At 40.6% G+C, this 26,689-nt stretch overlaps 1 protein-coding gene and 1 long non-coding RNA gene across 2 annotated transcripts; one reads left to right on the plus strand and one right to left on the minus strand.

Annotated features, from left to right (window-relative positions):
* Positions 1-238: 238 nt before the first annotated feature.
* On the minus strand, positions 239-7,498 carry LOC144052312 (uncharacterized). The gene is made up of 4 exons (XR_013294191.1): positions 7,367-7,498; positions 7,110-7,275; positions 4,056-4,141; positions 239-373 (listed from the first exon to the last, which is right to left on the minus strand). It is a non-coding gene; the product is annotated as an uncharacterized LOC144052312 (long non-coding RNA).
* Positions 1,389-17,548, plus strand: LOC144052311 (alpha-2-macroglobulin-like protein 1). The gene is made up of 36 exons (XM_077566247.1): positions 1,389-1,495; positions 1,654-1,810; positions 2,714-2,766; positions 2,976-2,996; positions 3,490-3,658; positions 3,741-3,825; positions 4,046-4,163; positions 4,249-4,363; positions 4,453-4,562; positions 5,314-5,484; positions 6,096-6,317; positions 6,465-6,528; positions 7,119-7,264; positions 7,388-7,537; positions 7,729-7,917; positions 8,255-8,336; positions 8,708-8,870; positions 8,984-9,209; positions 9,317-9,443; positions 9,840-9,961; positions 10,657-10,708; positions 11,048-11,131; positions 11,195-11,371; positions 12,502-12,583; positions 13,049-13,205; positions 13,486-13,560; positions 13,810-13,972; positions 14,081-14,277; positions 14,353-14,568; positions 14,777-14,895; positions 15,317-15,407; positions 15,500-15,568; positions 16,408-16,513; positions 16,637-16,678; positions 16,861-16,907; positions 17,071-17,548. The coding sequence occupies exons 1-35, from the start codon at positions 1,424-1,426 to the stop codon at positions 16,902-16,904; spliced, it is 4,236 nt and encodes a 1,411-aa protein (XP_077422373.1). The 5' UTR covers positions 1,389-1,423; the 3' UTR covers positions 16,905-16,907; positions 17,071-17,548.
* Positions 17,549-26,689: the final 9,141 nt, after the last annotated feature.

Genomic DNA, 26,689 nt, shown 5'->3' on the forward strand with positions numbered 1-26,689 from the left:
CGTAGCACATAAGTACAAAGAATCACTGAGCAATGAAGAATGCCTTTAGTGCCGTAGTATCAAACAATAACCGATGTGCAAGTGATGTGCAGAGTCATTAAGCAATATAAAATGAATTATGAGTCAACTGTTCAGGGAGGCAATGGAAAAAGGGAAAAAGCTATTTGTACGTCTGGTAGTTTTGATGAGATTAGTTTGATAGTGCCTACCTGAGGGAAGGAGCTCGAAGAGGTGGTGACCAGGATGTGGCGGGTTGAAGACAATTTTCCTTGTGTTAGTTCTTGCAACATGCCAGTGGGTACGGTGATACCGTCAATTGTTACTGCCTGCTGCAGGCGGATTTTGTCCTTCTTTGTAGCAGTACCAAACCAGCCTGCGATGGATGAACACAGGACTGATTCAATGACTGCTGCATAGAGCGGCCATAGCAGCACCCGTGGCAAGCGGGGCTTCAGTTCCTGAGAGACAATAAATCCAAGGAACTTGAAGGTTGACACAGAGCAGTTGGACATCATGATGGGCAGCTGTGGCCAAGGATGTTTGCTGAAATATACGCTCCACAGTCTTGAGCGTGTTCAACCGCAGGTTCTGTTGGCCACATTAACACATTTTTGTTCTATTTTCTGTCGATATACAGACTTGTCATTGCTGTTGATGTGACCGATGACTGCGGTGTCGACTGAAAAATTCAGGAGTTTGACATATTCCAAAATATGCTCAATATTGTGACTGGAGCAAAAAATAAGAATAATTAAGAAGAATAACGAAGAAGAAGATCTTTATTGTCCCCAGGGGGCAATTTGGTTTACAACAGTGCAACAAAATCAAACACAATAAAATGATCAAGCAGTAGATGATCTTGCCCCTGCCACATCTCTCAAATTCCTCATAATTTGTGGACCATTGGCAGCAGGATCGTCCGGTTTGAACTTTTGGGGAGAGAAACTCGTTTGACAGCAGGGTGAAGAATGCGAAGGGGAGTGTTTGTGAAGGCGGGGGTTGCAGTGGATCGGTAGAGTATAAAAAAGGCAAAGTCCAAAAGGTTTGCATCAGTGTCCGAGTGCACTGGTGCAGAAAAATGGCACCGGCCCTCCACACATTGGCGATCATACTTGCATCTGTCTTTCTGCAAGGTGCATCATCGGCTCAGTTCAATGACACGTAAGTAGAGCCAGTCTTGACCCAACTGATCCACAATTTTTCATCAGTATTACGGCATGTTTATCAGCGTTTTCTGAATAATTTTTGGGCTTTGTATCAAGGGGCCATTCAGAATGTGTTGTAGTAAGGTTTGTGTTCTCTCCACCCGTGCAGCATCTTTGCCGTGACCGTGAGCTCCCAGGTGAGAGGAGGGTTGCAGGAAACGCTTTGTGTCCTCATCAACGAGCCCACAGAGCCCGTTGTGTTGAGTGTCACCCTGCACATGGGCTCTCGCAGCACCCTCATCATGAAGCAAGCAGTCACACAGGACTACTACGACTGTCTGAACTTTCAGGTACGTTAGTCATCAAACAAGTATATCTATCTAGCCAACCATCCTTTTCTTGACCTATAAAGGTGATCATTATTTTATTGTACAAGGAGCCGTTCATCTGTTTATTGATCCTCCCCTTCTTCAATCTGTTTTCTGTCTGTGTCGTTCTTGGCACGTAGGTCCCACTAGTGCGCACTCGTACTGTGGCAACCCTGAGTGTCACTGTGAAAGGGGAGAGTGGCACCATGAACAAAAAGACCAAAATCCTCATTATGCCCCCTGCTTTCATCCACATTGTCCAGACTGATAAACCCATCTACAAACCTGGACAGACCGGTAAGTATCACCACAATCAATCTATTGAGAGTTGAGAGAGAGTGTTTTGGGGTAAAACAGGAATGTTGGATCAATTAAACCTCAAAATGAGACAATCAACCTAGCTGTGAGAAAGTTGCTATTTCCGCGTCACATTCTGAATCCTCTTAGCTGGATGAGGTCCACACTGCTTCTGTTTACTCGGCTTGAGCCCAGTTGGTGGCAAATGTAGGATGGGCATTTTGTTATTATCTGAAGGTGGATATTTCACCTTAGTGTCAGTAAAGCTCCTGAAACCCAAGGTGTCAGCTCATGAGTGTCCATGTGATGATGTGAGCGTACTGCAAATGAGCTGCTCACCTCATCAGTCAAACCCTCTGTCTGTGATTGGTTGGTTTTCCTCACGCACTGTTTCTTGTTGCAAATCAAATTAGAGGCACAAGATGGGGTATGTTCGAACATACTTGCAAGTGGCAAATATGTACTTGCAACTGCATTTGAACATACTTGTAGGCTAAATGCTAAAAACAAAGCGTTTTTTCCCGTAATGCCACTGGGTATTGACTTGCACATGCGCATACCTAGTAAGCGGAAGAAATGCTTTCTTTTTTTTTCTTTAGCGTCTACATTTGAACATACTTGCAAATACTTTCAAACGTATTTGAAATACATTTAAACGAGCTTGCAAACACGTTCAAATGTGTTTTCCAGTCAAAAATGTTTGGTCCACATTGGGAGTTCCACACTTCCATAGATGTGGTCCATAAAATCTCAAAAATAATTTTTGAAACCTAACACAAAAGGAAAACTATCCTCATTTCTGTTTGTTCGATCTGATATTTCGACTGTATGTAATGCATTTAAAGCAATGCTTGAAACTTTTTTTTAATAATTATTTCACTTTACCACACTTCACCTTTACAGTGCAGTTCCGAATTGTTTCCATGGATTCCAGTTTCATCCCTATGGACCGACTGGTAAGTTTTCAATTATCTTTGAAGATACTCCACCATCTTTGTCTAAGGTTGAAAAAGAAAGAATTCAAGAAATCAAATGAGACAATATGCGTCAGGACCAAATGTGCAAAAGCCAACTGACAGTTTGTCAGTATAATAAGCATGCTGTAAAAATGTATGTGTCACATCTATTTGAGAAGAGTTTGACTAGTCTATTTGTTCTTTTTCAGTACACAGTGGTGGAGCTTCAGGTAAGAATCCCGCAATGGCGCACATACAACTGTCTACCTGCGTTGTCTATAAAAATACCAAAAGAAAGAAAACTCCACCCAAGCACACATTTAAACTGCGCTTCACGCTAGACTTGAGCTGGGCATGAAAATAGAGCCCGTTATGATCGCTTGAGTGGCTGAGAGCCACAATGAAAACATTTGAAATATAATATAGTGGGTGTGTTGCTTTAAGAGGGATTTCAATGGATCATTGTATGAATCTCAGGAGAATCGTACGTGCGTATGTTCTAATCATGTTCTCAACTCATGAACACTATTAGCAATTTAACACAAAGTGGCAATAAAATGTAAACTTTTTATTTCAGTTAGACATTCATCAAAGCTGGAGTTCTTACTGATTAAGTGCCACAAAATAAAGAAAAAGTCCCGTTCAGGTTGTGTGGTGATGGTCCCTTGCAACTATTACTAGAGTCAATAAGCACACTTGTGTTTTGTGTCTTTCTTCGTGTAGGATCCCAATTCAAATCGAATTGCTCAGTGGTTGGATAAATTTGTCAACGCTGGAATCCTCGATCTTTCGCATCCGATTATTCCCGAGGCAGCGCAAGGAACCTACGTAATTACTGCCACCACGGACAAAGGAGAGAAAATCTCCCACATCTTTGAAATCAAGGAATATGGTCTGCTATATTTGCTATAAAAAAATTGCACTTGTTTCACATTTCTTTTTGTTCATTTATACTTATTTGTATTACTTTTTAGTTTTGCCCAAATTTGAGGTAACTGTTCAACTCCCGAGCGTGATTTCCATCCTGGATGAGGAGGTCACGCTGAAGATTTGTGGAAAGTAAGTGTTTTGGTCTGACTTTGCCTCCTCATGACTTTTTGTAAAAAGAAAAAACAACTACATGGAGATATTAAAACTTAAGCAATAAAAAAAATTGTACATAAAGTGTCTTTCAAATGGTCTGAAACTCACTATTTCAATGCAATTCCTTTCATTTCAGCAAACATGATGATGAAGAAAGATGAAAATGTCTGAAATAAACTTTTGCTTTTCCGTGCAGATACACTTACGGAAAACCAGTTGTTGGCTCAGTCAAGGCGGTGTTTTGTAGGACTGCAATTCGCTATTTTTGGCGTTCTCCGATGGAGTCAAACATCTGCAAGACATTTCAACTGAAAGTGAGTCGCTGATAATAAACCACTATTGTCTGTTTCTTCATGCAAGCCATGAACTGCAATTAGTCTAAAGGTGACACTCTTCCAGACCGATGGCAGTGGCTGTGCTACACAAATGGTGAGCTTGGAAGATTTTGCCCTCAACCAGTATATGTATGACGATAATTTTGTGGTGGAAGCTGAAGTGGAGGAGTATGGCACAGGTAAGCTGGTGAAAAGCTTTGCTCACCATCATGTTACCTGTATGACTTGATGCCTGGTTGTGATTTATAATCATTTCGTTCCCTTTTAGGGGTGACCCTGCAAGGTACAGGGCGGGCACGCTTCAGTGCCGTTATCAGAACCGTCACTTTTGAAGATGTACCTCAAGCGTACAGGCCTGGCATCCCATTTTCAGGAAAGGTAGGCACTCTTTTTTTCTTTTTTTTTATGTTGTGTAAACCAAGATAAAACCATATCCAACCAATGAGACCAAGGACAAATTGCACTTCAAAGCGGTTGAAGTCCAGTCAAGTCCAGTGACGTTTGGACTGTCCTCGATTTGAATGACAGCAGTCGCAATTTAACTGAAGCGTCATCTTTAAAAGCTTTGCTGTCTGCGGCTTGCTTCTTGTTTATTGAAGGAGGATTTCCGATGGCTGTTGAAATAGTTAAATGTTAAAATAGCTCAATTCCTTAATACCACATTCTGAGAAACCTCTTGGGTGAAAATTTCAACTTCAATAGTGGTGTTGTGTTTTTGCAATTTTACTGGCTTATATGTATATGGTATTATTGGGGTCAGTACTACTGAAATGCTTAGCTGTTCAAATTAGATTTTTAAATTTTCAAACTTGCATAGAAGTTATGTTGCAAGGACTTTAATTATTAGATTCTAAATTATTATTGGGAGTCTATAGAGGAGCAAGTTGGTAAAAGAAAGGAAGTTAAGATAGTGGCATTCTAATTGCCGCTTTTTGTGTTAGTTCATCAGGGTTACCTGCTATTTAGTAGCCATGATGCTCACAAGAAGTCAAAGTACTAACTAGTCCCAACCATACCACACCACTAATACGAAATTGTTGTCAAATTTCTTTTTACATTATTTAAACAACTATTTTAAGTTTTGTCCATCCAAAATCTGACATTTTATCCTCATTCATCTTGTTTGCAGGTGAAAATGACTGGTCCAGACAAAAAACCTGTGGCTAATGAGCCTGTGTACTTATTCAACCCGCACTCAATCACCTTAAAACTAACCACAAACACAGAAGGCATGGCCTCATTTTCACTGGACACCAGCAACTGGAAGGACAATGTGAATCTTGAGGTTTGTGACTACAATGTTGTTCATTTTAGGCCACTGTGGTGAATAGTAGAGGAATAAAGTTCTTTTGTTTTTTAAACGGACATGTTCAGAGCCTAAATATGCCAAGCTACGTCACGTCACAGTCGAACAAATAAAAAATCTAATTTGATCAAAACGATAAATAGAAATCTAGTAAATACAGTGCTTTTTGTTTACCATGCATTGTCCAAAACACTAATTCATCACTTATTTAAAAAACATATCTACAGTGTACACCAGCAAGTTGACGGAGAGCCGCATCATCCTACGGAAAGTCTTTTAAATTTTTGTTTAAAAGAACTTTATTTAACCTTCAGCATCCCTCGCCATAACTTGGCCAATGTCAGAACCCTGTTTGTTTTTGTTTTTTTAGGAAAAGTTATAAATCCATCTGCATTCTGTCATATCAGCTAGTTAGCGCTAACAACAAAGGCAGTGATACACTGCCTAGATGGGCTTTACTGACTGACTGCTTAACTGCTAACGCTCATTTGCGATGCCGCCTCATTACACTACTGCCATGTGACTGGACCGATCTTAGATTCAAAGTGGCAACTGTCTTGGAATTTCACAACTGTCTTTTTTTGTGTTAACAGGCCAAGTCCCAGCTGGTTGATGACAATGTGTATATTCCAGATATTCGAAAACCAGAGTACAGGAATGCCTACCATTATGTTTCTGAGTTCTACTCCAAGAGTAATAGTTTTTTGAAGCTCATGCCGGTCAGCGGGAACATCGCCTGTAACAAGGGTGCCACGGTACGAGCTCGGTACATCATCCAGGGAAAGGAGCTCAAAAAGAGACAGGAGACCTTAGAGTTTTACTACTTGGTGAGTCCAGTTGATCTCAGTATTGGCAACTTCAGTCCGAACTAGAAATGTTAGCACTGTGTAAGAATCACACTGAATAATAAACAAGTTTCAAATGTCTGTGTGGGTACAGTCACACTTGACTTTGATGCTACATGTACTTCTTAGGTGGTGTCCAAAGGAGCACTTGTGCAGCATGGCAATATCCCAGTGGCTGTTAGAATGGGTACAGGTAATATGATTTAAATTGTACTCATATAAATGTGCTTGCATGTGTTGATTCTTCCCACATTCAACAGACGGGTGGAAGTTTTATCAGAGACTCGCAGTTCGCATTATCCAAACTTTTTACTCAAAGGCCCGCATACAGAAAATTTAAAGGATGCAAGGACCACCTTAACATTATTCGACTTACTGTACATTTATTAAACAGGCTAAAACCAATCCATAAAGAAATTATGTATTGCATTGATTCACAAAATTTGATATTAGTACCACTAGTGGTATCTGGGCTCTCGCATGTATGGTATGCAAAAGAATCACTGCCCAAGTATAGTTCAGTTGTATTTAACTTTTTAGTACAATCCGTTCTTGAAAGAGCATTGCCTCTTTTTTCTTTTTCAAACCATGATCAACAATAACTTTTTATTATTATTTAGTTATTTTTTAACGTTGTTATTATTATTATTATTATTATTATATTTTTTCTAGTTAATTGATTTGCTTGGTTAAGTCTATTACTTTACTATTAAGAGTAACCAGTTTGTCCCTGCTTCAATTAATTTCATTCTACATTTAACATTTTGTTCTTACCTCTGTCAGAGAACAAAGGGGAGGTGACCATACCCCTCCATCAAGTGATGGACCTGGCACCCTTTGCACAGGTTTTAGTTGCCACCGTGCTGCCTGGTGGCGAGATTGTGGCCGACAGCCAGGACTTCCCCATCCAGCTCTGTCTCAAGAACAAGGTTGTACCTGCCTGGAGATTTTGAAATACAAAATTAACAACGGTTATACTTTACGCTTGAGTTTTAATGAAATTAATAAATACTGGATTTGTCGCCACTGACCCCCTGCTGTCTGCTGTGCAGGTTTCTGTTCAGTTCTCGTCCCTCCAGGAGCTTCCAGCAGAGAAAACCACATTGAAACTCCAAGCTCAGCCTGGCTCTTTGTGCTCTGTTAGAGCCATTGACCAGAGCGTCCTGTTGCTGCAGGCAGAGAAGGAACTCACCGTTGACTATGTAAGATAAGTTGAACTTCACAACAAACAAAGTACAAATATCCAATATTCCAACCAGTTTTCCAATGTGCCACCCGACCTGAGATTGAAAAAAAGTTGCTCCCCAAAAGAAACTGATATGCAAAACTGCTCCACAAATAAAAGAAAAGATATTTTGAGCTTTGATTTAATATTGTGTTTAACTCTGTGTAGGTGTACAATCAGCTGCCTGTGCAGAGGTTGTCAGGATACCCGTATGATATTGATGAGTTTGGACCATATCCATGCTTTCCTGGCCCCGGACCAATCGGTGAAGAGGAGATATTGCTGCCACGGAGGAGCCCGCGTTCACTTTACTATGGACCAGTCACTCAGAAGAATGATGTTTTCAGCATCTTTAAAGTAAGACTTTAGACTAGACTTTTACTGCTTAAAGACCACATGAAGCACTGTGACATTGACCTGTAAGGGCAATGTATTCATTCATTATAAAGTTAAAGACTGTAAAATAAGTGAGGCCCTTTTGTTATGAAAGTGATCGTTTTTTTGGATCGCGTATAACACTGCGAGTTTTTAAAATGGATGCTAATTCATTGGTTAAGCAATAAGTGTTCATTTCTAACTAAGATGTTTGAGAATGTTTGCATTTCTGTTCTGTTTCCAAGTGCACAAACAATCTCCATCAAGGCATGATTTACAGAGATGAATGTTTTGCAACAAATGTATCTTTCTTTTTCAGGAGATTGGACTCAAGCTTGTAACAAATTCTGATGCGAAGAAACCCTTCGACTGCCAATATAAATATCAAATTTTCTTGAGAGGTAGGTTTGCTGCAATAGATACGTTAGTCCCTCAATGCTGCTTGCTGATTTCTCATTTGAAGTGATTCTTGTTCACGAATTCCACCTCTATAGCATGGCATCTGAAGGCTACCATCACCATGTATTATTAATGAATTTTATTTTTCGAGAGAGCTGTAAATACTCAGCTTTGCTTTGCAATGGCACAAAATTTAATTCCATCAACCGAGGAAATGAACAGCCACCATTTTCCAGTACTTTCCTACAGTAGTTAGGAAAAAGTGAAAGAAGTGGAAAACAGGAGATTACTGCATTTCAGTTTATAAATGACATTGTCCTCTGTTGATCCAAAAGTAACTGTGCTGAGGTAATTTTTTCTGTCTTCATACAAGGTGCAGGCGGTGGCGCAGGCGGTGGCGCAGGCGGTGGCGAGGTTCCCATAATCTTAAATGAGGCGCAGGCTTCTGGTGCTGGAGATGACATTGAGGACGAGAAGGAGGAAACCGTGAGGACATTCTTTCCCGAAACATGGATCTGGGACCTAGTTTCTGTTGGGTAAGCATGCTAACGTGGCAGAAAATCAAAACGTTATTGAAATATTACATTTCTAAGTCTTTTTTGAGCTGAAGCAACCTGTTAATTTGCCTGCTGTGCTTGCGTGTGTACAGCGCCACGGGTACAGCGAATGTGATGAAGACGGTCCCAGACACCATCACCAAGTGGGCCGCTGGAGCTTTCTGCGTCTCCTCTGTGGGCTTTGGTCTGGCGCCCACCACTGCGCTGACGGCCTTCCAGCCCTTCTTCGTCAGTCTCACGCTGCCCTACTCTGTCATCCGTGGGGAAGCGTTTACTCTAAAAGCCACCGTCTTTAACTATCTCTCCAAGTGCATCATGGTAAATATCAGTGAGACATGAAAGTAGTAACATGTAGCACCTGGTTGTCATGGGACCCGTTAAACCTGTTGAAAATCACATTCCTGATTCCGGCAATATGTCTGCAGGTAAAAGTTACACTGGCTCAGTCTGACACGTATACCTTCAGAAACTGTTACAACTGCCAATACAGCATGTGTCTGTGCAGTGAAGAGAGCAAAACATTCTCTTGGATTGTCACTCCAACTACCCTTGGTAAGAATGACAACATCGCTTCAAATTATTTTTGCCTTCTTCATCCCATTTTGAATATTATGTTCTTCAGTAAATCAAACGTGAGGCATTTTGCTATTTGAATTTGCAGTCTTTATTTGATTCTGTCATCACTTGATGTTTTGGCATTTGTTATAAGCTCTCAAAAGGAAATTTAGTTAACACTCTGCTGTATATAAGACTGATCATATTTGAATGTCATGACAGCGAATAAGGCTGGCATTTGGGTGAAACAGTGAAATTATGTGGAGTTGAGGGAAATAAACCCTAAAATAATTGAGTCCGGAAAGCTGTTGACTGTAAATTTGTGGAAGGCTAGACTGACAACGCATGCCTTAATGTATCTCTGAATGAGACTGTTTTTTTGCACACATGCAGGCAAGGTCGATGTGAAGGTGAGCGCCGAGGCCCTGAAGACCAACTTGCGGTGTGGCAATGAGGTGGCTTCTGTCCCTGACGTGGGCCGTATTGACACTGTGGTCCGCAGCCTGCTGGTGGAGGTCAGTGCCTGTCAGATGCAACATACCGTACACGACTAGGTTGACATGACACCAGCAGATGGGATTTTCATTTCAAACAGTGTACGTGGAGTGAAGTGAAAGCGATTGTCAGGGAACGTGACTGACAGAGGTCGCCTCAGAAAATATCACATTTTCTATTTGCAGTATTAAAGTGAGCTTTTAGTTTCCGGGGTCCTAAATCCTCTTCAAAATTTGTTGCATCTACCTCATCATTGTTGTGCTATGTTCAAGTTTTTTTTTTCCAGGTCCATACTGTGCTCCGTTGTAGAGGAGAACAGTTTGGACTTAGTTTGTCCCCTACCAGTTTCCTCAATTCTCGTTTTTTCCCCCCATCTAAGAAACTCGGGATAGTAATTAGTGGACCACCTGGCTTCCCATTCTTTCACCACTCTGTTTGTCATTTTTTTTGTGTGTTTTTCGGATGGATTGTGACTGTGAAGACAGATTCCTTGTGTGTTTTTACTCCTTGCAGTACCCCTAAACATTGGCCTTGATTGTCAGTTTTCAGGCCGTATAAACAAAATGCATAATTGCGTTCTAAACAAGGTCCCAGAAGGTTTTCAGCCTTTTGAGGAACCGTGAATCACATCTGATATCTATTGGGGGGGTCTCTGACTTGATGTTTTGTGTTATTCATTCCAGTTGAACATTTTCCGTGTTGGTTTCTCTTGCAGGCTGAAGGAACGCCTCAGTCCGTCAGTCACAATGCGCTCCTCTGTCCTGCAGGTACGTTTTTACATCTCAAACTTCTCAAAATCTTGCTGGACACAGTTTCTCTTTCTTTTCACTTGACAGTTTGATGGATTCATATTGTTTTTTCTTAACATTATTAAAATTAGTTTCACTATGTTTTATTATTATATATATACATATATATATTTTTTTTTTACAAATAAACATAAGTACATGAATGTGGTGTTTTTAAAGTGAAGGTGTTAAATGGTGTGAGTTCTCATGTTAGAGATGGATTCTTTCATGTCCGATAAGACATGCTTAAGCATAACCGGGCAGGTTGTGTCAAAAGTAAACGATCACACTCACTTTTTGCACACTTTCTGTTGCCAGGTGGACCAGAGGAAAAGAAAATCTCTCTTGTGTTGCCAAAGAAGTTTGTTGCTGGATCTGTCAGAGCAACTGTCTCTGTGCTTGGTAAAAACTCAGACTTAATTTCCTCTTCATCGAACCCTCCCTAATGAGATTCTTTTCCTAAAGGTGACCTGATGGGCCGAGCCATGAAGAACCTGGACAAACTTCTGGCAATGCCATATGGCTGTGGCGAGCAGAACATGTTGAAATTTGCTCCCAACATCTTCATTCTCAACTATCTGAAAAGCACAGGTCAACTGACTGCTGAGATTCTGGAGAAGGCGACGCGCTTCCTCGAAAGCGGTGAGTCGTCATTCGCAACATTGAAGAGGGGCTCACAACACAAGACTATAAAAAAGGGATTCAGAAAACATTGTCTTCATCAAAACTGGTGGACAGGTTAGATAACAGAATTTAGTTAGTAGTTTAAATAAGTGGTTCTTAACCTGCAATCGATTGAACGGCAGGTGTTTGGGGAGTTCGTCTCAGGGGTTCGGCGGAGGTCAAATCAAAACCTGACTCGTGATTCATGATACGACCCGCTTGGCTATCATTGGCTGCAGGTGATCACGCTACATTGCTTGGCCCATCTGGTCTGCAGGGAATTTGGTGCGCTCAGTAGTCGACTTGTGACTACTGCTACGTCGTGTGGTTTCTTTGTAATTGTACTGTAATTTCTTCATACTAACTATGTCGAGCAAAAAAAGAAAGCGGTCCGATGAATATGTGCAATATAAATTCATATGTATAACTGAACTTATGGTGTTCCACAGGGTTCAATTCTGGGGCTGTTTTCATTGCATGCATGTGCAAATACTTGCAAAATGTACACATCAAATCACCGTAGCTTACAGTTCACATTTTTGATGAACACTTAAGTCTATGACGCTACTCTGTTTTCATTTTGGTCATGATAGTGGTACTTTTTGGAGCTAAGCATTGTTTTAGGTGGGTGATGCTTGTAAAATACTTGTGCCCGCAGAGTTTCAATTTGCATAAACCCTGCCCCCATTGCCTTTAAAAGGGTATCTGTTTGGTGCATCTCACCTAAAACATTCATAGAAAAAAACTAATTTCAAGCAGAGAATGAACAATCACTGCACAAGTTGTTAAAATAGAAAGTAAGGAATAAATATCACACAACAAGGAGGCATTTGTAGTTGATAAAGTTTGTGAAATTAGGATTGGCAGTAACATATCGAGCCTCGGATTAATGTGAGTGGCACAATGGATTTTCCGGTTGCTCGGCATGAACTCACACAATCTGTTGAGTGACTAACAACTGTCAACATACAGGCAGTGGCGGCTATCCGCGTACAGTAAAGACAACATTTTTATTAAAAAATGAGTAATGTCCGTTTTAGGACATTACTCATTAGCAAATTCCTGTTTGACGTTATTATGGTTAAACGTATTGCACGTGTGTGTTCCAGGATACCAAAGGGAGCTCACCTACAAGCATGACGATGGCTCCTACAGCGCGTTCGGGAAGAGCGATAAGTCTGGCAACACCTGGTCAGTAGGAAAGCATTGGCAGAAATCTGTGACGGTGCTTTGTGGCATTTGAGGGGTTGGAATGAACCCTCTCAGTTGTGGAAACAGTTTTAACTTAAGTAATGTGAAGGTGAAAACTGCAATACAATTAAAAAGACAATTTGCCATACAAAATATATATTTTTAAAATCCTTCCAGGGTGAATATGTCGCCATTAAAACCTGTAAGTGTAAAGAAAATGTTGAAATGCTGGGCAGTTTGGCACTTTGTAGTATGTTCGATGGGGTCACTGTTTGTGGAACCACGTACTCAAGCGTCCAATCACAAATTAATATTTGCTACAAAAGATTTGACAAAAAAAGCTTGCATGTGTTCATGAAGTAATGTAAGACTGTAATGAACAAATAACAACAACAATAATGATAGCTTACAACTGTCAAGTGAGACAAGGAAGTGTTTCCAAAGTGTCTGTTTCTCTCTCTCAAGGCTGACCACCTTTGTGATGAAGTCATTTGGCGGAGCAAAGCCTTACATCTTTGTAGATCCCAAGCACATTCAAGATGCCAAGAAGTGGTTGTACTCAAAGCAGGGGCGTGACGGCTGCATCACATCTGTGGGCAAACTCTTCCACAATGGCATGAAGGTGACGACGACATTTTATGTAGATGTTTTCGCTGAAACCTATCATGTCACAATTTGCTCAATTTCATATTTTTCAGTCCACACATGAAGGTGGTATTTATTTGACCAGTTTGTGTTGTATTGTGTTGCGTTGAGAATGGTTTGCTGTCTTTAATGATGCAATATTACCAGATGAACAAAGGTGCCGTTTTTGGGTTCCCTGTCTTGGCTATTTTATTGTTACAGGTCGAAAAAAAAAAACATAGAATGATATATGAATGCATGTTTTAATGTGCCATCAGGGAGGAGTGAGTGACGACGTGTCCCTGACAGCTTACATCGTTGCCGCCCTGTTAGAACTGGACTCCGACATTAACGTGAGTCAGACGTCACTCCCATTTTGCAACCTCATGTGTTGCCGTGCTTCACTGGATCTTCATTTTCAAATTCACCTACCAAGTTAAATTAACTGTACAAGCAAGAATTTCTTTTTTGTGAGCATGTCAGAAAATGTTTGTAAGGAAGCCGTTTAGACTTTCGCGTCACCCAAAAGGATCCCAATACATTTTGTGAGTTCACCTTGAGACTTTTGGATCCCTTCAATGTGTGCCCCGGTTTTGTGACAGGATCCTGTGATCCAGAGCGCTCTGGGCTGTCTGAAGGAGGCAGCCGGCCAGAGGGACAACTTGTACACCACAGCGCTGATGTCCTACACCTTCACCCTGGCGAGGGATGAGGAAATGAGGAGCAAACTCATCACCTACTTGCACCAGCAGTCCATTGCGATGGGTACCTCAGAACATTACTCACAGGACACCACTAATCTGTAGTCTTCATGACTTGTTGGTTACCGCAATGTTGAAGAACAGAATGTTTACCAGTGCTTTCTTGTGGCAGATGGAACCCGCCACTGGAAACGAGAGGGGACGTCTGGCACAGGACTTGATTCTGTGGCGGTGGAGATGACCTCCTATGTGATGCTGGCACTGCTCTCCGGGCCTGCCATGCCAGGTTTCGGACTGGACTATGTCTCTGGCATCGTGCGCTGGCTCACGCAGCAGCAAAATTCGTACGGAGGCTTCTCTTCTACACAGGTAGGCAAAGCTTCGAGCAGCAGTTTGGAGAAGGTTCTCCCATCTGGGCAGACTTACTGACTGTGTGCTCCTCAGGACACTGTGGTGGCTCTCCAGGCGCTGGCAAAATACGCTGCTGCCACTTACAGCGTGGGGGGCAGGACTAGAGTGACGGTGACGTCACTGGGAGGTGTGAACAAGGTGTTCATAGTGGACCAGCGCAATCGGCTCCTATACCAGGAGGAAAACCTGAGCGATGTCCCCGGAGAATACACCATTGCAGCCGAGGGGCGAAGCTGTGTTCTGGCGCAGGTACCATGTGTTACTTGGCAACCTTACGCATGCAATTCAGTTCCCAACCGGATTCACGCTTTTTAAGAACATTTTGTCATTGCAATAATGATCGAATTTTTTTCAGTGCATTACCTGCAGTAATCTGATTCCTACTCCACGCCTGATTTTGATTGTCTATCTTCAACATCAGAAGTTTTAAGAGCGCATGTTTGTCCTGTCCTTCCAGATCTCCATGCATTACAATATCCCCCCTCCTGCCGACTTTTCCATCTTTGACATCGTCGCTAACACCGTATCAAAGTGCAACCCCAGCAAGACGGAGATCATCCTCTCCATCCATGCCCGGTACGTGTGTGTGCGTGCCCTCGAAAGCATTTGGAGCACAATTTTCTAGAATTCATTCACGCTGTGTCCCATATGGTTCATCATAATACCATCTTTTATTTCATGTAATGGTACGGTTTTGAGTTTGATTAAACACAATTATTAACAGGGGACTTTTTATATCCACACGAGCTTCTGGTCATCAATTCATTGATTTGATATTTTCTTTCAACTATTAGTAGTTTTGATTCGGTTACCAGAAATTAATACATTAAATCTTTCTGCTGCTGTTTATCTTCATTATGTAAATCATTTTATTGATGGTGATCTTTTTTGGAGGGGTGGGGGGGGGGGGGGCTGAGTACCTACCCCTAAAAATTTCTGTCTTGAACATGTTAAACATTTCCAAGAGAGTTTCAAAGAAACGGTTTTGTGTTTGCAGGTACCAGGGCAGGAGAGAGGAGACGAACATGGTCATCATGAACATCAAACTCTTGTCTGGACACATTTTGGCTAAAAGGTCTCTGGAATTGGTGAGTTCATTTTGTTCCCTCTTCCCTCAAATGTTTTGTCACCTGTTGTCGTTTGAACTGCGCTGATGGCCGTTTACTGTGTGATGCTGTAGTTAAACAGCGAATCCTCAGTGAAGCGTGTGGAACTGGATGAAGGTTATGTCAACATCTACTTGGACGGGGTATGAACTTTATTTATTCTTCCTGTAAAACCATTCTTTCTGGTCCCCGATATTAGGATGCAAAAATATATATATAATAAATATGGATGTGTACGGATGAGCGCTCATACCGCCGATGCATCACATACATATCCGGTTTATGTCCACATATGCAAGAGGCCTGGGTTGTATTAAAAAACAAACAAAAAAAATCTCGAAAATGCTGTTTCAGTTCAGTTTGTATTTGTTTTAGTATTCTGTTTTTGTTGTTGTTGTATGCAAGGTTAAAATAAATAAATAAGTCCAAATAAACATTGTGTAATAAAATAAGCTAAAACTCCAAAACAACTGTTTAACATTCCGTCTTTGCTTGAAATTCAGTAATACCGGGTAAATACAGTATGTAGGCCGACATTAAAAATATTACCAGAAATCTTTTATGTATGAAATGATTCGACAAAGACATTTCCTACCACTCTGAAGCACACTCTCCCGAGCACTCTCTTTTTATGTATTTAATTTTTATAAGGCGTTCCCTAGTTACACAGCTGTTGCTACTCTAAAGGGGGGGGGGGGGGGTACACAGCAGCAAAATTAAAACCATCATGGATATGGGTCATTATGCAGATAATAATGTAAACGTGTTTTTCTTCTGTACTGAATGTTCCAGCCGCTATCTTCTGATAAGGGCACAGTTTTTGTTTTTGAAGCTGCAAGAGCACGAGTCATGCTTTGCAATACTATATGAGTAAATATGGGATAACTAATGTACATTTATTCTGACAGGTACTTCAACCTTTAACTTTAACCCCACAATAGAAGCGCAAACCCCTTAAGCGCCGTGTGCTTTGTGTTTGCAGCTGAAGAGAGGTGAGGCAGTGGATTACAAAATGACACTGGAGCAGGATGTGCCTGTCGAGAACCTGAAAGCAGCTGTGGTCAAAGTGTACGACTACTACCAGCCAAGTAAGATCCTCTTCTGTTACAATCGTGTCCATGTCCGCCATATTTGATCTTTACCCTATACTGCTGCCAAACTTGAATTTCCCCTCTCTGGATCACTTAAGGATAACCTCATTTTATTTGCAGGTGATGTGGCTGCGACAGAGTACACATCCCCTTGTGCAAAGAGTAAGTCAACATGGATCAGGTCTATCGTCTGACATTGTGAGCGTGTATGGTTGTTGCGATTGGCGGGCGACCAGTTCAGGGTATAGCCTGCCTACTGCCCATACACAGCTGGGATAGGCTCCAGCGCCTTGTGAGGTGCCAGTTTCACAGATTTAACAAATTCTTTGTATTGTGTTCTCTAGGAGTTGCTGAACAATTTGGAAGACTCCGAGCGTCACGTCCCTAACCTGTAAGATTCCACTCTAATTTAAAACTGAATTTTATAAGTACAAGTTAAAACTTAAAAGCGGATTATTCATCAGGGGATTATTTTGGTTAGGGTTAAGCAATACAGACTGTGTGACAATAGTGTTGTAATATGTATTTTAATAGAAAGTATGTTTGTTTTACAGGTGACGTTACCAACAAGCTTTAAATGAACATAGAGGAGACTACCCAGATTCACCTGGAAGACTATAGATGTTCATCAAACTTTTAGACGTGTGTCTTTTTCTTTGCTTTGGTGTTTTGATTTTAAGGGAATCCCTGCGATTGCAAATAATGTTCTTTTCTTCTGTTTTCTTTTGAAATTTTGTATTCACTTATTAGTTATTGCTGCCTCACCTTAACACTGGAAATCTGGAAAACAGACCATGCTCTGTTACAGTTTTAATATGATTGGTACATCCATGTATTTAACTCAAAGTGTAGGATGATACAAGTTGCCAATAACTATAAAAACACAATCTCTAGGGGGGGAAATGAGTGCTATGTGTGTGCGGGTGTACCGTCTACCTTTCTTTCATGTAGGTACAATACATCACTGCAGTACCATACAATTTGAACTGTAACAGCCATGAAACAAAATGAACAATAAAGAAAATAATGCTATTGTAGTGTTTCATTTCAATAGTATGCTTTCATCCAGGCACCTTCTTTAAGACAATATAATTTCTCAATATAGATAACATCAGCATATTATATATCAACAGACAGGATTTAAAAGCCTTGCCATGGTCAACTTTGATATTAAGGTCTCATTGACAACATTAGAAACACATTAACAGGATTAATTTAAAAACATCTAAAAGTAAAGAAATGAGTAGTTTTCTAAAGTAAACAAAAGGGAAAAATGATTGAAGAATGTTGAGAAGACCTTTAGAAAAACAATATTCTTAACCTGGATTTAACAGCATAGACACTCGAGGCTGACTTCACTTCTGCTGGCAGCTGTGACTTGCACAGAGGTTTTGGGGGGCAAATGTTCCGGATGAATGCATTTGAGGCTGTTGTACGGATTCTGCACCAATTGAGTCGAACAAAATCTGAAGCAGGCCACCACCTTGGAGTTGTTGCCATGGAAGTTTCGGCATCAACCGGGCCTGGTTTGGTAACCTGGCATTAGCCAGAATGATAATTGTGATTCACTCAAGGTAGTCTTGTCATGTTTAGGTTCTGTGGGGTTAGGTTTTTGTCTGTTTTTTGGGTGTTGTTGTTTTCTTTTGTCTGTGGTTAGTGTTTTTGTTATGTGTTCCTTGTCTCTCCCCTTGTCTCGTAATGTGTAACCACGTCCACCTGTGTATGTGTGTCTGCCCTCAGGCACTTGTGTCTCGCTCAGGTGTCTCTTGTTGAGTCAATCAGTGTGGGTGTATTTAGGCCACGTCAACAACAATGGTGGAGAGCGGCGTCGTAGTCGTTTTGTGCAACCTCCTTAGCTTGCTTATGCTTTTACAGCAAACTATTTTGCATGATGTTGTTGTACTTTGAAGACATTTAACATTTTCAATTTATATTTTTACTGTTTATGAATTTACTTATAAACATATATTGGAATATAACTGTGTATTGTAATGAATAACACTGTGATGATGTTGTTGTGAAGTATATTGGAACTTTTCACTCCCTTCCAGCTGGTGAGATAGGAATGTACATGGGAGTCAAGTTCTCAAGTTCTCATGGAGATAACACTGTGGGTCTGAGGGAGTCAAGGTCGCATGGCATTACCTGTCTAATCATATATTTCCGGCTTTGGACGGGGAACTGGAGTAAACATGTCAGTAAATCACTTGTCTGTCGATTATAATTACTAACCCTTTGTCCAGCCTCAGAGGAGGAGTATGCTTTTTACATCTATAAAACGACTGTGTGTTTTCATATTGACACACTCGAGGCTTAACATCACATTAGAATGTAAGCATTAAATCTTGTGTCTCTTAGGAGCTCCTAAAATAAATTCTCTTTGCAAAGAAGGCTTCTTCATCAGATCTCTTATCCAATTATTTTGAACACACAAAGATTACACTTAATATAGTGATCAACTAATACCTTCAACTTGAATCACCCGCCATTGTCACTTCTACTGTGCAATTACTAGAGATGGGACAATGAAGCCTTGTGAAGCTTTTGAGGCTTTCGGCTGATTGATTTGGAAAAAGAGTCGAAGTTTCAAAGCCCCATAAGATAGATCGTACCGGTGACATCTGGTGGTCAGCTGGAGTCATAGCAGCTATAATCTTCAAAGTGATTCGCCTGATTGATTTATATTCCAACATAACACCAGTACATTCAGTCTTACATTTGTGTCTGTCTAATGATCATCAGGTACACATGGAAATGTTGCAATATTTTGACACTGTACCAGTACTATGGTTCAATGTGATGTCCTGTTACTCATTCGATTTTTATAAACATGATTTGGATATGACACAAGTGCGCTGTGAAGCCAGATAAGATAAGTATTTCAACATCAGTCTTTGGGAGATGTGACTGAGGGTCTTGGAGAAGCGCTTCTAGCAACTCGGTGGAAAATACTTGGGTCAAGCCTGTATCTTTGACACACGATTTAAAAATAATACATAATTGGAAACTTTAAATGCATCATTGTGGGAGTACTTTTGTTGGAAACATACCGAATAACTAACTTTTCCAGGTGAACATAAAGTGAAGCAAATATCTACATGAGGGAATTGTGCGCCTGACACCGCGCCAAAAGGTTTGAATCAGTTACGTAATTTCCGGTATCTCATTAGCGCGCATAAAGCCGCATACGTCATCAGCACGTGATCACGGAGGTTTCATCGGGGCTTTTGATACATTGTTTCGAGCAGTCTGTCTCACTCGGCTGACACATGCTCCGGAGTCTCAGTGTCAAACGTCCCATCTCTAGCAATTACAGTCTTTTGGGGTATGTCTCGATCAGTTTTGCACAGCAGTAGGCTGAAATGTTTGCCCATTTCTCCTTGCAAAACACCTCCAGCTTAGCTAGGTTAGATGTAGAGTGTTTGTGAACTGCAATCTCAAGATCTCTCCACAGATTTTCTATTGGATTTAGATCAGGACTTTGACTGGGCCACTCTAGCACATTGATGCCTTTTTTTAATTATTTTTTTACCATTCCATTATCGCTTTAGCTGTATGCTTTGGGTCATTGTCTTGCTACAAGGTGAGCTTCTCAGGTCTATTGCAGACCCCAACAGTTTCTCTTCCAAGATCGCCCAGTATTTGGCACCAACCATCTTTCCTTCTACTTGCATCCATGTGCCTGCAGAAGACAAGCACCACCAGAGCATGATGCTCCCACCACCGTGTTTGACAGTGGGGATGGTGTATTGTATTGAGACTGATGAGCAGTGTTGTTCTTACACCATAGCGTTTGAAATGTAGGCCAAAAAGTTCAATTTTGGTCTCATCTGACCACAGAAACTTCTTCCACTTGTCACTTCGTCCGCGGTGTCTCCTACATGGCTCCTGGCAAACTGCAGACGTGACTTCTTGTGGCTCGCTTTTAGAAATGGCTTTCTTCTTGCCACCCTTCAGGCTTCAGGATGGCCCAAGTTTTGAGCTATATCAGGAAATCATAGTCAAAAAAGGTAACAAAAAACATCCTGAGGAGTGGACCTGGCTCCCGGCCTAATACTATATTTTTTTCTTCCTAAAGTAAAAAAAAACATTAGGTTAGCCCATCAATTTAACGGCTACAGTAGGTTCTCAAAAATAAAGCTCTTGTGAAAAATGAATATACTGCTTAATAATAGCCCTTTTATGTTTTACTTAGTTTAACCACTGTCCACTCACCATATAAAAGGTGTTTGGGTAGTGAAGACATTTAACATTTTCTAAGCATATTTTTACTGTTTATGAATTTACTTATAGTATATAGATGCCATTTAACTGATAATGTTTGTGTGAAATATATTGGACATATAACTGTAGTGTAATGAATAACACTTTTCACTCCCTTCCAGCTGGTGAGACAGGAATGCACATGGGAGGCATGTTCTCAAGTTGATAACAGTGTGGGTCTGAGGGAGTCTAGGTCGCATACCTGTCTAGTCATATATTTCCGGCTTTGGACGAAACTGGAGTAAACATGTCAATAAATCACTTGTCTGTCTATTATAATTGCTAACCCTTTGTCCAGCCTCAGAGGAGGAGTATGCTTTTTTCCTCTATAAAGCGACTGTGTGTTTTTCATATGGACACACTCGAGGCTTAACATCACCTTTGAATGTAAGCATGTCTTGTGTCTTTTAGGAGCTCCTAAAATAAATCTTTTGCAAAAGAAGCTTCTTCATCAGATCTCATTTTTCAATTATTTTGAACACGCAAAGATTACACTTAATATAGTAATCAACTAATACCTTCAATTGGTGACCCTCGACGGCGACAAATTGGGACGTTTTTGCAACAGCTGTGATGATCTTGGACAACTGAATTTCTAAATGCGCAAATATTAACAAGGTGAGTGGACAAATTATCCACGTAGAGAAATTCTGTTTGTTTGGGATTACTCAGAGCTGCATTACGTCCGTACCAAATTGTATTTGAGATCTGTGAACAAGTTAGGGGGGTTTTAGAGTCGTATTTGTTACGGAGGGACGCGAAAGTCCTCGATTATGACAATTACTACGACATTGAACCATGCATGGGTTGGCCCGTTGAATACGGAAGTGACGTCAAGTGGGAGCGCTCCGCCGTTCGGAAACGGCATATGAGATTGGTTCCGCGGTGGAATAGGCTGTCATGTTTTTATTTTTATTTTGGTATGAATAAGCCCTCCGAATAATTTTACGGAGTGAGCGGAGAGGATAAGCCGCCCGTGTGGTATCATTCACACGGTGTGTGTGCTGTGGGTTATTAAAAACCGTGGGACATAATTCCGCGGGGTGTGTGTGTTGTGTCGAATTAAGCCGCTCGTGTGATATTCACATTGGAAGCGAGAGCTATGAATTAAGCCGCTCGTGTGATGTCATTCACATTGGAAGCGAGAGCTGTGAAGAAGCCGCCCGCGAAGATCCGGATAAGTATTTATTAAGTCGCGCAAAAAGATATTTAATTTCTGTTTCGTTTTTCCTTTTTCTTTTATTTTTCTAAAAAAAAAATATATATATATATATATATATATATAATATTTTTTGGGGGGATTAATGAGAATAGTTTTGATCTGTTGTATTTTAGTATCATAAGTGAGACGTCACTGACTTTATAAATATTATAAACGACTAAATTACTACATATAATGGACGACATTTTTGACCGAGACTCAGGGTGGTTTGATTTGCGTAAACTTCCGGTCCATACTCAAAGCTTATCGCTAAGCGAACACGTCACGGCCGCAACGCTCGTCATGGCTGAAGCGCTGCCACCACGGCGACGGCGGAAGATGAAAAATCTTTTAAATGAATGGATGCGGACTAATTGTGATAAAGGTTGGTTCCCGTTAAAATCTGAGACATGTCTGATTGCATTAATGAAGTCTGTAGAAGTTGATTGTGTAAACAGCGCCAGATGCTGATTACCTCCGTGAAAAACACATCTATAGTTTCTTCGAATGGAAGAAAAGTTAGACGGTGTGGGGTCGTGGACCAAATGTTGGTTTGTGCTAGAATGCTTGCGTTGGGTAGCTCTGTGAAAGTTGCTCGTAAAACTGTTGAGCGAGTCCGCTAGCCACGGCTCGGCTAACGACAACGTGTTAGATGAACGCATGGCGAATGCTTGGCTAAAATCTCCGCCAGCTTAAAATTGTTGGAAATGAGACATGACCCGGAAAATAGATTAAATAAGGCAAAAATTTTTGGATTGGAATTGGCTCGGCATGCGGAGATTCCACAGTCTATTGGTTCTAGATGGCGTACTAATCTGGAGCATGTGTGACTTGTGTGATTAGGAGAGAATGTTTTTTTTGTTATAAAATGACTAGGGTCAATTGTGTGATTATAATGGGAATTTTTCTAGTTGGTATGTGTGTGCGTATGTGCCCCAAAAGTTTGAAAAAGTTGAGAGAATTGTTGAGTAATCGAATGAGACCTAGATAAGGAAAGTGGGGGCTATCCGGGTGGTTTGGAAGTTAACTGAATCTGTAATTGGGAATAAGAAATGTGTGGATGGATATTTCATTTGTTTTTCTTTAAAATCTTTAACTGTATGTTTGGTGTTGTTTTTGAGTAGAAAAGACTGGTGTGATAATGGCGTTTGTTTTTCGTATAGGAATGTAGAAAAAAAATAGGTTTTGAATGTGATTTTCCCTTCCCCTTTTTTCTGCTCCTTCCCTGTGTCTTGGAAGAGAGGAGGGGGATTTGTGTGGAAAATAGGAGTCAGAGGGCAATGTGTCCTGTAATGGGAGCTTTTCTTTTTTCTAGGTAAGAGAAGAATGCGGAAAGATAAAGAGGTCTAGATGATAACTACAGGCCACTATCCATATTATTATTATTATTTTTTTTTTTTAAATCTGGTCTGTGTTTTTATAGTTGAATGAGTAATAAAACCAAATTTTAATATAGTTGAATAAGTAATAAAAACAAATTTTAATTGAAATAGACTTTTCATTTTTGATTTTTTTGATTTCCCCTGCATCTCTGATAACTTATTCGTAGGTGTGAAAATGATTTAACCTTTGTCCTTATCTGAGTCCCATTCTAGAAGTCTGAGAAGTCCTGGAATTTGAGACTTCCCTCCATGTGGAGGCATAATTTAAGGTAACATGTAATGAAGAAGGAGTCTATGGTAGACATATGCGTAAATATAGTAATACTACTTGCTATAGTGTAGTGAACATATTTAAATAAAACTACAAAATACATATTTTTTGAGAAAATTATTATTTTTGATTATAACAAGCATATAAATCTCTTGCTATGATCTCATCTCCCTCTGTCTGTTCCGAGTGTATAAGTGTTTCAGGCAGGTTCAATCTTTGACGAGAGGTGTTGTTCTTGGGTGTCTCCAACGTGCTGGAATAACCTGGCTGTTGGGCACAGAGTGGACGGCGAACTGAACAATGGTCACTTTCGGGGGGGGGGGGGGGGGAGTGATCACACGGACTGCGAAAAGGATGGTATACTGCAAATCCGCTCGCCATGAGACTGTTCAATGACTCTTATGAATTATCTGAGCAAAATGTCCATCAATTCTTTGAGCAGACATCTCAAACTCTCATCACAGCCGTCCTGATGAAACTGTCAGGGGTCTCCAGTGACAGCTAAGGCCTGCTTTGAACTTTGCCCTGCATAAACTGCTATCAACAAGGACAGGAAGGAATATGAACTCCAGTGTGGACTCAAAGTTCGAGTCATCTGAGATCGGCCTTTGAGTCATATTTTGGTCTGTTTTGAGTACAGTTTGCACTCTGTACTGTGTCGGTAAAGGAGATGTGATCTATAGCAACGCAGTTTCGGAAGTTGAGAACGGCTTATGTGAATTAGGGTAGTATAAAATGTATTCTAATCTTTAATACTATATTTTCCGTTGTTTGATGCTTGTTGAATTTGGTCTTCTAATTTTTTGCCCATTTTCCTTTTAAATTTTAGCTTCTGGATTGGACTCAGATGTGGAACACTTACGGCAAAATTGCTGGTTAAATTTTTTTAATTTTGATTAAGGTCGCAGCACTGATTTTTAATTGGGTCATGATCTGCAAAGTTGCCTACTGTGTTTTACAAGCCCCGCTACTATGTAGAAGAGGGGAGGATAATTAGCATTTTAAGATTACTTTTTGGTTTATTTGAAGTAGGTATTTTGATCTTTTATCTTATTTTACAGTTAGTTTGTTTTTTCCTCACCCTGTGTTGCCTGGACAGAATTCAAATTTGCGCCTCCAAGGGTTTTGTTTTTAGGAATTGTTGCAAGACTAAGCAGGATCTGCTCCTGTAGTCTTGGTGTTGGCCAAATTGCCCCAATTTGGTTTTTATTATCAACAGGACACAAGGTGTCAGTTTTTTTCCCTTTTTGAAGCAGCAATTTGTAAGCGGCTGCAGTTTTCACATTCAGGTCTGAAATGATCAAAATTGATCTTTATCAGATGAGGGAGTCAGTTACTGGTCTGTCTGTGTGTGTCACGAAGGAAGGTATGCACACAAACAGTTCATGTTAAATTAAATCAATATAGGACTATAAGTTAGTCTGAATGAGGTGATACTTCTATAGTATGTGAGTGAATTAATTCACAGATGGAGAATGGAGAGGATTTGACTTGGAGGGAAGTAAGTTCTACAAAGATGACAAAAGACAACCCAAATAGCAGAAAATAAGGTAAGTATATTCAATTTCAGAAACAATTGAAAAGTATAATTTCTAGAGCCCATGGAATTTGCCATTTAGGTGTGGAAGGAACATTGGGACACCTGGTGGACATTATTTTATGAGACAAGTTATAAAAATGAACTGTAGGACTGCAGTGTTTATTAAAGGTATAAATATATATAAATCTCTTCTCAGACTGTTTATGGCCCGGCCGGACATGAATAGTTCTGAGTTAAGATGATGTTGTTTTTAAATGATTTACACTGCTATAATAAAAAACAGCGTAAAAAATACAGAAATTTGATGTATGATAAAAAGTACATTTATGCTAAATCTACAACAGTAAATATCATGGTAAAATATTTGATTAATCATTATCTACTATTATAAGGGCTTCTTAGGAATATTGGATTAGACGAACCCATTTGAAAAAAACAAAAACTTCATAAGATATAAAAAGGCTGGACTCCTTTTGAGGGTCATAAAAACAGGCTGTTTCCCGCCCCCAATGTTCCGCTGGGGAGTCACTCGTTGTGAGGCCCCCGGTAATTAAAGAGATAGTGTCTACATTCTCTAAGCTAACAGATAACCAACCAGAAGTTCCTTCAAAAATAAATGATTGTGAATATGTGTGGTTGAAAGTAACTGAAATGGTCTTGTCCTCGTTGGCTAGGTCCATTTAAGGTCAAGGAGCGTACATCCTGTGCGGTGCGCTTGTATCGAAAAGGGGATACTTGGTATCACCTCTCATCTAGAAGGCCGGCTGTTTCTGGTTCAACGCTGCCACCAAGGGCAACCGTCTGATGATCTACGCCCACACCAGTTGGAGCCATCTCACCGAGCCCCACCACGCCGTTTCCAGTGTCTACCTGACAAGCTGTCCAAGGAGGGAAGCTGCAGCGAAGGAGGTCCTGGAAGGAGATTCATTGTAGTGCCTTTTCCATGGGCAAAGCTGACCAAGTGTCAATCTGCTGTTTGAAGGAGAAATCACTCAATGGTGATTTGAGTCACATGCCCCTTTTTCATCAATTTACAAGGATAGAGTCACACTGGGAATGAAGTCCCGTGACCTTTCCTGCGATTTCTGGCAGTGAGCCAGGGTTCAGAAAAAGGCTGACAACGTCTCTAAAAAAAAATAAAAATAATCAACCAACGACTGACAAACATCCTTCTCCTTTGACAAAAGAACTTCTTCTCAAGATGGCTTCGATGAAGAACTCTGCTACTAATTGCTGCATTGTGACGGTTTTTCTCTTCTTAATTGTTGTGCCATTTTGGTTTTTCATGAAACCCCTTGACGTGAGTTTGAATACAACACATCGTGATAAAAGAAATGTTATTTCTACCCAAATTCCAATGGATAATGAACTGGGCGTATAATAACTCAATTGTCCTGACCGTTGCTCCTAACACAAACACATCTGTCAAACTCCCCATTAAATCTTTGAAGGGATTTAGTAGTGGGGGGCCGACGAAGGGGGGCCTTTGGCTCAAGTACTGGTGGTATTTGACAGG

The sequence above is a fragment of the Vanacampus margaritifer genome, chromosome 5 (assembly GCF_051991255.1).
Source record: "Vanacampus margaritifer isolate UIUO_Vmar chromosome 5, RoL_Vmar_1.0, whole genome shotgun sequence".
Taxonomy (NCBI): domain Eukaryota; kingdom Metazoa; phylum Chordata; class Actinopteri; order Syngnathiformes; family Syngnathidae; genus Vanacampus; species Vanacampus margaritifer.

Excerpts from the sequence above, each read along its gene's own strand:
- LOC144052311 (XM_077566247.1), top strand. The coding sequence starts at position 1,424 with ATGGGCTCTCGCAGCACCCTCATCATGAAGCAAGCAGTCACACAGGAC. Across the intron at positions 6,318-6,464 it reads CCTTAGAGTTTTACTACTTG|GTGGTGTCCAAAGGAGCACT; the intron begins GTGAGTCCAGTT and ends TGTACTTCTTAG. Across the intron at positions 8,337-8,707 it reads ATATCAAATTTTCTTGAGAG|GTGCAGGCGGTGGCGCAGGC; the intron begins GTAGGTTTGCTG and ends TCTTCATACAAG.